We start from the raw sequence: 14680 nt of genomic DNA, 5'->3' as shown, positions 1-14680 counted from the left end.
AGCAGGGCAAGAGAGGGGATTGTGCCCCTAGGCTCTGCCCTGCTCAGACCTCACCTCCAATTCTGTGCCCAGCAGCAGAAGGACACAGAGCTACTGGAGTGAGGCCTGAGAAGGCCACAAAGATGCTCCAAGGGCTGGAGCAGCTCTGCTGTGAGGACAGTATCACAGTATCATCAGGGTTGGAAGAGACCTCACAGATCATCAAGTCCAACCCTTTACCACAGAGCTCAAGGCCAGACCATGGCACCAAGTGCCACGTCCAATCCTGCCTTGAACAGCCCCAGGGACGGCGACTCCACCACCTCCCCGGGCAGCCCATTCCAGTGTCCAATGACTCTCTCAGTGAAGAACTTTCTCCTCACCTCCAGCCTAAATTTCCCCTGGTGCAGCCTGAGGCTGTGTCCTCTTGTTCTGGTGCTGGCCACCTGAGAGAAGAGAGCAACCTCCTCCTGGCCACAACCACCCTTCAGGTAGTTGTAGACAGCAATAAGGTCACCCCTGAGCCTCCTCTTCTCCAGGCTAACCAATCCCAGCTCCCTCAGCCTCTCCTCATAGGGCTGTGCTCAAGGCCTCTCACCAGCCTCGTCGCCCTTCTCTGGACACGCTCAAGCACCTCAATGTCCCTCCTAAACTGGGGGCCCAGAACTGAACACAGTACTCAGGGTGTGGTCTAACCAGTGCAGAGTACAGGGGCAGAATGACCTCCCTGCTCCTGCTGACCACACCATTCCTGATGCAGGCTCAGAGAAGACCACAAAGATGCTCCAAGGGCTGGAGCAGCTCTGCTGTGAGCACAGGCTGAGGGAGCTGGGGGTGTGCAGCCTGGAGAGGAGAAGGCTCCAGGGGGACCTCAGAGCTGCCTGCCAGTGCCTGAAGGGATCCTGCAGGAAGGCTGCAGAGGGACTTCTGATGAGGGTGTCTGGACACAGGCCAAGGCGGAATGGTTTGAAGCTGAGGCAGAGCAGGGTCAGACTGGATCTCAGGGGGAAATTCTTCAGTGTGAGGGTGATGAGAATCTGGCACAGGCTGCCCAGGAAGGCTGTGGCTGCCTTCTGCCTGGAGGTGTTCAAGGCCTGGTTAGATGAGGCCTTGAGCAGCTGAATCTATCTGAGAGGTGTCCCTGGGCATGGCAGGGGTCTGGGGTGGATGATCTCTGAGGTTTCTTCCAACTCAGTGCATTCCAGGAGTCTGTGAATGACGATGATAAAACAGTGCAGATTCTGTTCTGTGTCAGGTAGTGGAGTGACTTCTGCTTTCCACTCTCTTGCCACTTTGCTGTGTGGCATCAGCGTAGTTGGGGGTGCAGGCTGGTGTTAGGGAGTGCAGCAGTGTCTGTGATGTGTGTGCGCTGAGGCAGCAGCAGCCCAAGGTGGGACGTTTGCCTGCAGCAGAGACAAGAGATTTCAGCCTGTTTTTTAGGTGTTTTTGAAGGGTCCCTCTTTCATCTCAAGAGCCAAAGGCTTCGAATACACTATCCTCTGCTGCCTCCTTTAGGATTATAGCATCTGTCCTCGCTGTAATCTTCTGCCCCCCTGTAGCAGGACCTGGGTTCCCTCACAAGAAATGATGAATTTTAGGTTGAGCCTCGACCCTGCTGAAGCCTGGTGTGAAGCCTTCCTCTTGATTTGCTGTCTATCTTGAAACTCAATAGACTTCCAGATTTGAAGTGCCTTGATTATTGAAGGCGTTATCCTGCAGTCTGGCCGGCAGACAGCTGGGGATCAGGCATCTTTTGTGGCAAGGAAGAATACTTAAGGATTCTGGTGTGTTTGATGATAGAAAAACTCCAAGGTGTCCTACATTGCTGCCAAGCCATCAGCTCTCCCGTGTGGGGGGATCTGATTAAAGCAGCAGTTCTGCATTGCAAGCACAGCCTGGCCACTCCAAATGGAAGGTGCTTTTTAAAGGGCTGGTTTTCAAACTCTGCTCAAGGTAGGGGATGGTGAGCAGCTGTCTGTGTGGTTCCCCTGTGCTGTTTGCAGCAGGTGGAATTTCATCCTGCCCAGAAGTTATTGGAGGCAACTCCACCACATTTGGCATGGTAATTTGTCTTCTTCCTTTCTATATGAACCAAACCTAGTGGGGGCTTTTATTTATAGCAACGGGGCAGTTGCCTTCAACATCAAGCTGGGCCATCTAATGAATCCATGACTGTGCTGGTAGTTCCTGGTATTCTGTGTGCACTGAAATGGCTCAGAAGCACAAAACAGGCTGCTGCCACGAGAACAGCACCAGCAAGGGAGCATGGAGTGGGTTTGCTCCATGCCTTTTTCATCTAAATCACTGCTGCTTTGAAAGAGAGCACCTTTAACGTTCAGGCTCACCTTGCTGTCTAGAGCTAATGCTGACCCTCCTTTCCTTAGTAGTTTCCCTAACACAGCTGGTGTAGGTTAAGGGAAATTAAGAATTAATTGGTATAACTACAGAGGAAAGTCCTCCAGAGAGACTAAAAAGTCCTGGGGGAGAACACAGGGACGGCAATTATTTATTCTATTCTATTTTCCTGTGTCTCCCTATATAAGGGAGTGCACAGCTGATTTTCCCTTCTCTGTGCTCCCCAAGCACATGTGGCTGCTGTCACCTCTGGTTTGGAGGGGTCAGCAGCCTTCTCCTGCCCTAGGCTGCCAACCTAACTTCTTAATACACCACTGAGCCTAGCAGTGAGGCATGTGAGGGGTGTTCAGGCCTGGTTAATGTCTGATGCATCTGGCCTGGAGGAGGATTGAGGCCTGGTAGACCTGGACCTAGTTTGGGGGTGAGGGGGAGTTTGTCCTGCTCCTGCACCTGCTGAGGCTGAGTGGAGGTTGAGGTGTTGGAAGGCTCTGGGAGGTTTAGGACTGGTCAGCCCAAGTGGTGAACTAGGCTGAGGCAGATTGATTTGTGTATATGTTTCCTTTATGCTTTTGTATGCTTTGTACTGTTGGTTACTTTTGTAAAGCGTTCTCCATTTAATTTGCAGTTCTCCAAGAGTGCTTTTATTTCACTCCTTTGGGGTAAAATACCTTTCTGGCCTTTTGCTCCGGTGGCTCAAAGCCCTCTTGGCACACTTCAGTCCTCCCCAGCCTCATCAAACAAAGCGTTACCATTGCCTGGAGATGCAGAACCCTGATCACTAGAGACAGAAACGACTGCTGCAGATGCCAGCCACAAGAAGTCAGCGAGCTTTTGTCTGCCTCAGGAGACATTAGGTTGTGTTTTGCTCTTATGTTCTGTGTTAGGTGAGAAGCTTCCATGAGGCTCTTTGTACCCACACTAAGGCTGCACTCTCGCTCTGGAGCTGGAACCCATGGCAAATTCTCCCTGCGCTGCCCACAAGGGCTTGTGCCAGATGTTGGCTCTCTGGCAGAGGTCCCATAGCAGCAATGTTCTTGATCATTGGCTTTCCTTACAGCAGGGCCTGTGGGTGCTCTGTGTGTTCTCCTGTGCTCTTCTTTGTGTTTTTTTTTCCCTAGTCTTCATTTAATGTACAGCCATAGAAATGCACAATCCTCATTTAGCTCCTGAGTGATGTATTTCTGCTTCCTGTATCTGAGGAAGTAATAAATCTGAAGACTGGCAAATACTGAAATGTAGCACATGCCACAGGAACCCACTTTGTGATTTCAATTCTCTTTTTGCTTTCCTCCTCCTGATTAATGACCATTTATCCCTTACCTCTGGAGGAGGACTCAAGCTAACAGTGGGGTTTTTTTTCTGTTCTTAAAACTAAAAGGCCTGCAGGGACAGGATGAGGGCAGTGGCTGCAAAGTAGAGCAGAGGAGATTTAGATTAGATGTGAGGAACAAGTTCTGCACCATGAGGGTGCTGGAACACTGCAACAGGTTGCCCAGGGAGGTGGTTGGGGCCCATCCCTGGAGATACTCAAGGTGAGGCTGGAGTGGGCTGTGGGCAGTCTGCTCTAGTGGAGGATGTCCTTGCTGAGTGCAGCAGGGTTTAGACCTGAGGGCCTTTGGGGGCCTCTTCCAGCCCAGACCATTCTGTAATTCTATGATTTATGATTTTGCCTTACAAACCTGCAGAAGAATGCCAAGGGCTCCAGCTGTGGGGTGTGACAGCATTTAAAGCAGAGACAGCTTCTGTAGCAAAAAGGCTTCCTTTTATTGGTTATAGGAGAGGTTTATCCTGCTTCCCACCACTGCACACTGTAGGAGGGTCAAACCCTTAGGGTTTCTGCACCTTTTTATTTAAAGATTTTAAAGAGCTGTGTGCTGAAGGAGGTTCCTTAGACCTCAAGGCCATCACTAGAAGGGTTCTGTCACCCATTGACCTAACAGAGTAATCCCTGCAAAAGTGAACTTCCTTATTGTTTGCCCAAGAGGACAAAGGCAGTTTGAGCTAATTGAGACTTGATCTCCACTGGACAAACTTGTTCAAACTGTATAACCCTTCTTAGTCACTTTTAATTGTACACTGCTGGTGAGAACTCAGTGTGTTACAGTCTTCATCCTTCTGACAGCTTTTGCTGCTTGGAGTCGTTGTCAGCTCAGGCTCCCAGTGAAAGTTTCTGTGCACCTTTGTGTTTGTACAGTCTGTCACGTTTTCATTTCCCCTGTCCTACAACCACATCACCTTTCAGCAGTCTGAGGAATTTGACTGACTGCAAACATGAGCAACCTGTTGTAATTGAAACAGTTCCACGTGTTTTTCATTGCTGCTTCGTTTGAACTCCACAGCACAGCTCCAGGCAAGTCTTGGAACCTTTTATGCTCCAACAAGACCCCTCTTGGATACAACCGTGCTGGAGTACAGGGACCCCATCAGCAGATATGCAAGAAGGTTCTTCCACCACCTGCTCAGGTGAATGACAGTTTCAGCTTCTATCAGCTTCACATTAATTGCATATTTCAATAACTGCCTGCTTTCATGTGGTTAACATTTTCCTGGAGGACCACCCCAGAAAAAAATGCATTCGTTGTGACTGTTTGTTTGACTTGCACTTGGTGCCTTTCATGTAGAGCATTGCAGGTAAAATGCTGTTCAGAGCTAATCCATCATCAATACACTTAAAATGAACCACCCTTCCCCTGGTAGCTTGACAGAGAAAGGAAGGCATTAGGTCTAAGAGACTGGAACTCACCAGCTGCTTGCAGATGAGCTGTGGAAGCAGCTTACAAACTTGGAGAAAACTCCAGTTATGAAGAGCTGCTCAGACACCAATGGCTGCTGCCCAGTCCAGGGCATTTTTGTCTTTGCACCACCAAAATCTGAGCATGGGAAGCTGCAACTTGGAGAGGGACCCCAGGGTGTTGGTTGCCAGTCAGTGACCAATGAGCCAACAGTGCCCAGGTGGCCAAGAAGGTCAGTGGCAGCCTGGCTAGGTGGGCAGCAGAGACAGGAGGTGCCCATTCCCCTGTGCTCAGCACTGGGGAAGCCACAGCTCGAGTGCTGTGTTCAGCTCTGGGCCCTGCACTGCAGGAAGGACACTGAGGGGTTGGAGCCTGTGCAGAGCAGGGCAGTGAGGCTGCAGAAGGGCCTGGAGCAGCTGGGCTGTGAGGAGGGGCTGAGGGAGCTGGGGGGGTGCAGGCTGCAGAAGAGGAGGCTGAGGGCAGAGCTCATTGCTCTCTGCAGCTCCCTGCAGGGGGGTTGGAGCGAGGAGGGGGCAGCCTCTGCTCCTTGGTGCCAAGGGACAGGAGCAGAGGAAATGGTTCCAAACTGTGCCAGGGGAGACTCAGGCTGGATCTCAGGAAATATTTCTTCCCAGAGAGGGTTCTCAAACCTTTGAATGGTCTGCCCAGGACAGTGCTGGAGTCCTCATCCGTGGGGGTGTTCCAGCAGCCTGTGGAGCTGGTGCTGAGGAACATGGTTTAGTGCTGAGCCTGGTTTAGTGCTGAGCCTGCAGTGGGGGGGTGGCCTGGATGAGCTTGGAGGGCTCTGCCAACAGTATGTGTTCTGTGATCCTGTGATTTTGTTATTCTCACCCTCACAGTTCCTACACAGAAATGAATGTGCCAGTTATTTTCAGGGTCTTTTTAATGCCAGTAAAACAAGAGGAGGAAATTAAACACTGCCTTCATCTGTGGATTTTGTAGCAGTGGAGGAGTCAGAATACCAAATTCAGCTGGCATTTCTTGGCTGCTGCTTTGTTGCTATCTTTTCCCTCATAAATCAATCAATAGCCTAAATCTCAACCAGTTACAAGTATCAATTACAGCAGTTTGTGTGCTCAACCACAAATACAGCTGAGAGCTTTCCAGGGGAAACATCACCTTCTGAATCAGATCATGTTTGTAGCACCTTGTTGAGGAGGAGTGTAGGTGGACAGAGTGGAGAGACCTGTACTTTTTTTTCAGTGATTCATCCAGATTAGCTATGTACAAGGAAGGGAAGTGGCTTTAGAAGAAGAGGAAATGGCTTCAAGTTGCACGAGGGGTGGTTTAGGTTGGATCTTAGGAGAAACTTCTTGAGTGAAAACATTCTCAAAGCCTGGTAGAGGCTGCCCAGGGAAGTAGTTAAATGCCCACACCTAGAAGTGTTTGAAAGAGGCAGAGATCTGGTGCTGAGAGCCACGGTTCAGATCCAGCCTTGGTAGAATTGGTTGGACTGGATGAGTTTAAAGGGCATTTCCAACCCCAGCAGTTCCCTGCTTAAGATTGTCTGCGTGTGCAAAGCTAGGAACTGCATGTTGCTGTGCTTATGCAACTCATGCTTCTTCCCAGCCTGAGAGAGAAATATTTCGTGCTGCCTTCTGCATTTTGAATCCAAATAGGATCATCTCTCTGCTAAACAGGTCCATTCTGATGGGCAAATTACTGAGAAGAAGAATGCTCCACATAGCTGCATAATATGCACCAGCTTTTCACTGGAGTTCTCTTAACAAGATGTGGCCACAACAGTGGGGCAAGCTCTGCTTTTGCCTTTCTCCTAGAAACCAGCAGGGAAGATCTGTTGCTGCCATGGCCAACTGTAGTGGCTGTGGGCCAGTTGCCTGCAGAGGACAGATGTGGAAAGAATGCCTGAGAGATTGTTGAGAGGTGTAACTCTAGTGCTCTTACATCTGCAAGTGAAAGGTGTATTCCCTCTGACTCAGGATTTGCTTCCAAATGCTGGTAGGCATGCAGAGGCATGGGGCCCTGGCTGAGCTTCCAGCCCTTGGGGCTGCTGAACACAGCTGAGCACTGACTCAACACCTCCCCCCCGCCCCCACAGCCAAGAGGGAGCTGCCGCCTGCATAGCATGGGGCATGGGCAGGACGTGTGCAGGAGATGACTCTGAGCCCCCCTCTGAAGCAGCCCTCGGACAGCCCAGAGTGAGTGTGTGGGACACATGTGTGCTCCTCGGCCCTCTCCCTGTCATCAGAGGGATTTGTCAGCAGCCGAATGGCAGCGATAGGATCAGGAGGTGGCTGCAGAGCAGATGGCAGCGCTTGGAGCTTATCTGGGAAAACCTAATCTAAGGACAGAATGGAACGCTCAGAAATGGGAGATTTGTCTGACAGACAGCAAGGAAATGATGCCCAAAGCTGATCCTTTTGGTGTTGATGTGCCTCTGCCTTAATTGGTGTTTATTTCTTTTTAGATGCTGTCTGAAGTGTCTGGTGTGGTTTGAATGTAGGCTAAGCAGAGGGCACTCAGCGAATGCTGGAGGAAGGGTGAGGTGTGCGTGGTCCTGTGTGAGGGATGCCAGCTGAGCACGTTGCAGTGTCCCAGGCACAGTGCTGTCCTGGGCAAATCTGTCTGCTAGGAGGCAGCCAGGCAGGGCTCTGCTGACAGCCTGCATTTACAGCTCTGCTTCAGAGCAGGGAGAAGAGTGAGAAGGGAATCAAGCTCTTGCTTTTTCAAGTGCCCATATTCTGCGTGTGAAGACAGTGAACAGGGAGTGGGCTTCTCAGATGACAGCAGCTTTATGTGAGTGTCAGGAATCATAGAATCAACCAGGTTGGAAGAGACCTCCAAGATCATCCAACCTATCATCCAGACCTGTCCAGTCAACTAGACCATGGCACTAAGTGCCTCATCCAGGCTTTTTTTGAAGACCTCCAGGGATAGTGACTCCACCACCTCCCTGCACTTCAAGCCAGTTGCAGGCTCTTGAACTCAGCCCTTGCTATTTGGTTTATTCTCTGTCATTTTGACCCTTATTTGTTTAACACTAGACACTTGCAGAGTAGTTCCAAGTAGTGAAGGAATCTTCTCAGAGTGAAGTTCTGTTGTGAACATGAGGAGACCAAAGCAAAGCGATCGCATGCAGCCTGTTGCAGCAAGAAGGGGGGGAAACATGGTGCTTCCTAAATCATGTGCACTGCTAAGTGTGGCTGATGCTAAAGAAATGTCCTGTGCACTGCTAAGTGTGGCTGATGCTAAAGAAATGTCCTCTGCAATAGAGCAGAGCCTTCTGCCAGTCCTTTGGGACTCAGGAAAAGCAAGCAGTACAGGCACAGAAGTTAAACCTGGAGGATAAGGAGGTAAATTCAGTGGTGGAGTAGGAAGGTGAGTTTAGGAGCATGAGCAGAAGACAAGGGACTGAGGACAAAGGCCTAAAGGCAGGGATGGGGACAGAGTCCTGCAAAAGGCACTGAGAGTACATACTAGAAGGGAGAGGAAGGGAGCTTAGGGTGTGTGGTGGGCTCCAGAGGAGACCAGACACATAAGGGGTGGAGAGGAGAGGATGGAGTCTTTCATGTGAGATGAAACCACTAAAAGACTGCAGTGTTTCTAGATCTAAATGGGGAAAATGTTCATATAAACAGCAGCTCCCCCCCCACCGGCAGCTCTCCTTGGCGTGCCCCACCAATCTGCCTAAAGCCTTTTCTAGAAGGACCTACTCTGGCGAGAGAAGGATTCCTTCTGCATGCTGAGGCAGTCTTTGACCTGCCTGCTGAGTCTGCCAAAAAGGTGCCAGTTCTTGTGGTACTTTTCAAGGTGTGAGCTGTCTGCATGTACTAGGACTGAGCAGTGGAGCTAACCTTTCACAGAGGCTCTCCTCACCTCGCAGCAATCGAGTGCCAGTGATTGCAATCGGCACGCAGGGCTAAAAGGTTCTCTATCCACTTGCAAAGAGCTGGAGAATCCATTTTCACCTTATCAGGAGATTATAGGCTCACTCTTTTTCTGCCATCAAGGAGATCACTCTCTAGAAAGTGGTGAGCACCGATCACAATCAATTGTCAAGGCTGGAAGGGACCTCAAGGAACATCCAGTTCCAATCCCCCCACCATGGCTAGGGACACCTCACACTACATCAGGTTGCTCAGAGCCACATCCAGCCTGGACTTAAACACTTTCAGGGATGAGGCTTCCACCACCTCCCTGGGCAACCTGTGCCAGTCTCTCACCATTCTCATGGTCAAGAACTTCTTCCTAACATTCAATCTGAAGCTACCCACTCCTGATTTTGCCCCATTCCCCCCTGTCCTGTCACTTCCTGACACCCTAAAATGTCCCTCCCCAGCTTTCTTGTAGCCCTATGCAGATCCTGGCAGGCCACAATAAGGTCTGCTGGGAGCCTTCTCCTCTCAAGACTGAACAGCCCCAGCTCTCTCAGCCTGTGCCCACAGCAGAGCAGCTCCAGCCCTCTGATCATCCTCGTGGCCCTTCTCTGGACACCTTCCAGCCCTTCCAGCTCTTTCCTGTCACAGGGCTCCAGAGCTGGGCACAGTTCTCCAGGTGGGGTCTGTGCAGAGGGGCAGAATCCCCTCCCTGGCCTTGCTGCCCACCCTGCTCTTGCTGCAGCCCAGGCTCTGGTTGCTGTCTGGGCTGCAAGTGCACACTGCTGGCTCCTGTTGAGCTTCTCATGCACCAGCACCCCCAGGTCCTTTTCTTCAGGGCTGCTCTCAAGCCAGGCTCTGCCCAGCCTATATTGGTGCCTGGGTTTGCCCTTACTCAGCTGCAGGACCTTGCACTTGGTCTTGTTGAACCCAACTCTGCAGCCTGTGCAGGTCCCTCTGGATATGTCCTTCCCTCCATCTGTCAGCCACACCACACAGCTTGGTGCTGAGGCTGCCTTGATGCACCAAAGAAGATGTTGAACAGGACAGGTCCCAGTGCTGATCCCTGAGGTCACTGCCTCCACCTGGGCATGGACCCACTGGCAACCACTCTTTGGATGCAGCCATCAAGCCAGATGGTTGGTTCCCTTCAGTAAGAAGTTGATCTGCTCTTCCTGGCAGCATTGCAAGTCATGGGTTAGGAAGTGGGGCTGCAGCCTGAGGTGAACCAAGGAGCAGTGACAGGCAGGTTTGAAATGGGTGGCAACTAGAAAGGAGGAAGCTGCCTTTGCAACCTTGTTTGGTGCAGCCACGTTATTTGTATCCATCTTTATAAAACAAACAGGTTCTGAAACTTGCAAACTGTGCAGCATCTTCAGTTTCTCCTCTACCAGAATCATTACAGGTACAGGCCCTGGATACAGAGTGTGGAATATCTCCAAAACCAGGCATTCAGGATGCTAAATTAAAATTAAAGGGCTCCTAATTATATGCCAGGGATCCATTACAACACTGTTTATGGAATGAATAATTATTTTCCCTTTAAATTCTTATCTATAATTAAGAAACACAGGAACTGAATTACAAGGGCACAAAGCTCTCTGAGGTGTTCCTGGCCACTTGAGCAGCTCTCTGGTGTTTTACAATGATGTCACTGCTTCTAATCACCCAATGCGTTGTGTCATTATGTAAAGTGTTGAGCAGAGGTGGATTTATTGGGAAGCCTCGGGGAGCTGTAACCTTCTTGCCCCCCACCCTTTTGTTGGGAGCTCTGCCTGCTGCTGGGTGCATTTGTGTCATGGGGGAGTGGCTGCCCAGCTGCTGCCTCTGCTTGGAGCCCAGCGCTGGCACCGCCGGCTCACGGCTGCCATCCAGCATTCCTCAGTGCCACTCATCGGCTTCTCTAGTGCAGGCAATTGCCTTGTTTGTTTGGCACACGGGCAGCCACAAACACACCTCTGCACTGCTTGGCTCCTGTTTTCCCTCTCAGCAAGCAATGCAGCAGGAGCTGGAGCCAAGGCTGAGCTGGAGAGCCTGAAAGGTGGCTGAGAGTGCTTCTGCTGGGCCCTTTACTCCATTGTGGCTCTGCCCTTGTCAACTTGCAGCTGAAGGATCTTTTGCCTGTTTTGTTGTTTGGGTTTTTTTTCTACATGGAAAAGTGCTAAGGTTCAAGATCATTTAGAATCCTGGAATGGTTGGGGTTGGAAAAGATCAAGTCCAACCTCGACCCTAAGACACCATGGCTTTGGACCTTTCCATCCAATTAGTCCATTCAAATAATATGGGGGGTTCTTTTCCTTTTGGTGCAAATATGTCAACTCTGTTCTTAACAGCAAGGCACTGGATTTGCTTCTCAAGAGCAAAGTGAAGCTCTGATGTTATTCACTGGAACAGGCTGCACAGGGAGGTGGTGGAGTCCCCATCCCTGGTGGTGTCCAAGAAACATGTGGCCATAGCAGTTTGGACACAGTTTAAAGGCCATGGTGATGATGGAGTGATGGTTGGACTGGATGATCTTAGAGGACTTTGACAACCAAATCAATTCTGTGGTTTTATGGTAGAGCTTTGGGTGAATTCCTGAAAGATTCTTTTTTCTGAATCCAAACAGTGAAAACCTCTGCCACTTCATTACTGCTCTTGTTCTTATTCCTTCTCCAATCTCCTCAGAAGAGCTGTGTATGCTCCCCAGCATGCAGTGCAAGGTGTTGGGCAGAGCACTGCTGAAGCCACAAGGATGATCAGAGGGCTGGAGCACCTCTCTGTGTAAAGACAGGCTGAGAGAGTTGGAGCTGTTCAGTCTAGAGAGGAGAAGGCTCCCAGCAGATCTTATTGTGGCCTTCCAGTGTCTGTCAGGTAGTGATAGGACTAGGGGGAATGGATCCAAGCTGGAGGAGGACAGATTCAGATTAGACAATAGGAAAAAGTTCTTGACCATGAGGGTGGTGAGAGACTGGCACAGGTTGCCCAGGGAGGTGGTGGGAGCCTCATCCCTGGGTGTTTTTAAGTCCAGGCTGGGTGTGGCTCTGAGCATCCTGATGTAGTGTGAGGTGTCCCTGCCCATGGCAGGAGAGTTGGAGCTAGACGGTCCTCGAGGTCCCTTCCAGTCCTGATAGTTCCATGGTTCTGTGACTTCACACACAGGGCCTGCCAGAGCTCCTTTGGGCACAAACACTCACCAAGGAGCTGGGAAGACAGGGGATCATTAGCATTAGGGGAGACCTGCTTCCAGACAGGACTGACTTCTAGGCCCCACTGCAGTGCAGTGCTCCACTCCCTGACATGATGCTTGACACAGGCAGTTCTCACTCCAGTCCAGGGCAGACTTTGACACACTCCACTAAAGCTCTTTGGCCCTGTAGATGCCTGCCTTCTGCAGGGCTAACTGCCCCTAGGGAAGCGAGCTCCTGCATCACTGCACTGCACTCTGTAAAGTGAGAATTCCATCCTAAACAGTGCCCTAAATCAAAGCTGAACTGATGACTCAACTCCATCAGGACACTTCCCAATCCCACCTGCTGCTAACTGGTTGGAACTGAAGGGCAGAGTGAGCCAAGAGCTTTTATAATCCCTTTATAGAGCTCCCTAGAAGTGGGATCTGTCACTATATTGGTCTGTAGTGTGTCCCCAGACATGGATACACAGTAATGATGCCATGGCTCAGGACTCAGAGTCTTTTTTATATTGATCAGGTAACCCATTAGGCATTTGGTTCTGCCTTCAGATGAAACTGCCACTCATGTCAGCCAGGTTCTCTGCAGTGGCCACATGGGCAGGATCCATCTCCATATGGGAGCAAGTTCAGTCACAGCATTGTGAGCAAAGCAGCACCTTCTGGAGAGGACTTAGAAGAGTCATTTTCTGTCATCTTGTGAAAACCATCAAAACCAAAGGCTTTCCTATTTTACCACAGCCCTGATAAATGACAATTTCAGTTGCTGTGATGGAACTGCACATGAAAAGGTTCCCCTAGTCGTGATTCTTGACCTGCCTTAGAAACAAGAAATGAAGGCATCTATTTAAGGGAACTAGATTATTTTTGCAGTTAAAGAGACAAAGTTTAGAATGTCTTTGCTTCAGTCTTGTGTTGGAGGTTGGAGCTGATTGCTTTGTCTTAAACCTGCTCCACCACAGCTCTCCATTTCAGCCAGATGCTTTGATGCCACAGGCATGGCTCCAGGATTTAATTCTCTACTGGTGATTACAATGTAAGAAACGTGATGCAAAATACCTGGGGAGGGGGCAGGGGGGGGAAACCAAATTAGGTGATATAATTGCTTGAGAATAAAATCCCAGGAAGAGAGACCACAAAGAGTCTGTCAGAGGTTTGGGCCAGACTTTCTGTTGAGCCTGATGGGAGACATTGATTAGAGCATGGGGAAAGTGGCCCCTCCCATGTCAGAGCTGGCTGCTTGGTGGCCCAGAGTGCCATAAGTCCTCCAGTTCTCTGCTGTGTCCCACCCATGGGATGCTCTTGGAGAGCAGTAACACAGCAGAGTGGCACTGGACTAATGTTTTTTGTGCCAAGGCTATTCCCACTTGCCAGCTAATCTTGACTTTGATATTGGTGCCTTTAGAAGCTGTGCCCACACAAAACCATTGTTGTGTGTTGTGTAACTGATCATTTGCCCTCATAAGGTGACTTTTTCCTGCTGTAGCAGCTGTGCAGATCTGCAGTCTGAGGGGCTTTGGGTGTACATCAAGTGCAGAGGGAATGAAGAGATGCCATAGTGATGGGCAAACCCTCAAGGGTAAGTTCTTAACAACCCCTCTCCACTCTTGAGAAGTCAGCCTCATCTTTGCTTTGCAAGTCATCAGATCCTCCCTCTCCATCAAATCTACCCTAATGCTATCTCCTTCTGGAGTGACTCTCACGAATGTCTTCCTGAGGTCTTGACCAAAAACCTGGGTTTAGGATTTGTTTTTACCTTACAGTCTTTCCAGACCTGATCATGTATCATCTTTTTGCCAAGCTACTTTTTGTCCATACATCTTCAGAGTCTTCCTGGTCCCCTCCTCCCCCATCCACTTGATTTTTCTGTATATGGCAAATCTGACAATACCCTGTCTGGAGTTCACCTCATCAGCTCAGAACAGAACCTGGCTTGGCAGTCTGTAATCCATTTGTGCAAAAACTGTTTGGTTTCCTCTCTGAAGAGCTTTATTCTTCTGATTTTTCTCCCACCTCCATCCAGTACACTCAAGGAAGAGCTAACTGAGCAGTCAGGCAGCCTTGGGCTGCCCATCTTCAAATGCACAGCTCCCTTTTATGATTCTTCAGAACCAAAGAGCCTGCTAAGGAATGGCTGCTCCAAGCCAAATTTAGAACAAATGTCAGTGAAAGAGGTTCTACTATAGAATCACAGAATGGTAGGGGTTGGAAGGGACTTCCAGAGATCACCCAGTCCAATGCCACCTGCCAGAGCAGGGTCACCCAGGGCAAGTCACACAGGAACACATCTAGGTGGGGGTTGGAAAGGCTCCAAAGAAGGAGACTCCACAATCTCTGCAGGGCTCTAGCACCCTCACAGCAATGAAGTTTCTCCTCATGTTGAGGTGGAACGTCCTAAGTTCCAACTTGGGCCTGTTTTCCCTTGTCCTGTCACTGGGCACCACCAAACAGAGCCTGGCACCTTCATCCTGACCCCCACCTCTCAAGTATTGTTAGACATTGATCATATTCCACTCTCACCCTCCTCCAGACTAACCAGCCCCAGGGCTCTCAGCCTTTCCTCACAGCAGAGATGTTGAAGTCCCCAA

The 14680-nt window shown here is 50.1% G+C and overlaps 1 protein-coding gene across 7 annotated transcripts in view; it reads left to right on the top strand.

Annotated features, from left to right (window-relative positions):
• Positions 1 to 14680, top strand: part of WDPCP (WD repeat containing planar cell polarity effector) — a 141253-nt gene that overhangs the window by 41493 nt on the left and 85080 nt on the right. For all 7 annotated transcript variants that reach the window (XM_064146306.1, XM_064146304.1, XM_064146302.1 and 4 more), the window contains one exon: positions 4674 to 4797. In XM_064146306.1, coding sequence (XP_064002376.1) covers positions 4674 to 4797 — 124 coding nt within the window. The remainder of the gene's footprint in view (positions 1 to 4673; positions 4798 to 14680) is intronic.

The sequence above is a fragment of the Pogoniulus pusillus genome, chromosome 7 (genome assembly GCF_015220805.1).
Source record: "Pogoniulus pusillus isolate bPogPus1 chromosome 7, bPogPus1.pri, whole genome shotgun sequence".
Taxonomy (NCBI): Eukaryota; Metazoa; Chordata; class Aves; order Piciformes; family Lybiidae; genus Pogoniulus; species Pogoniulus pusillus.
The sequence above is the reverse complement of the archived record's forward strand: the minus strand, read 5'-3'. Positions and strand labels throughout refer to the sequence as shown.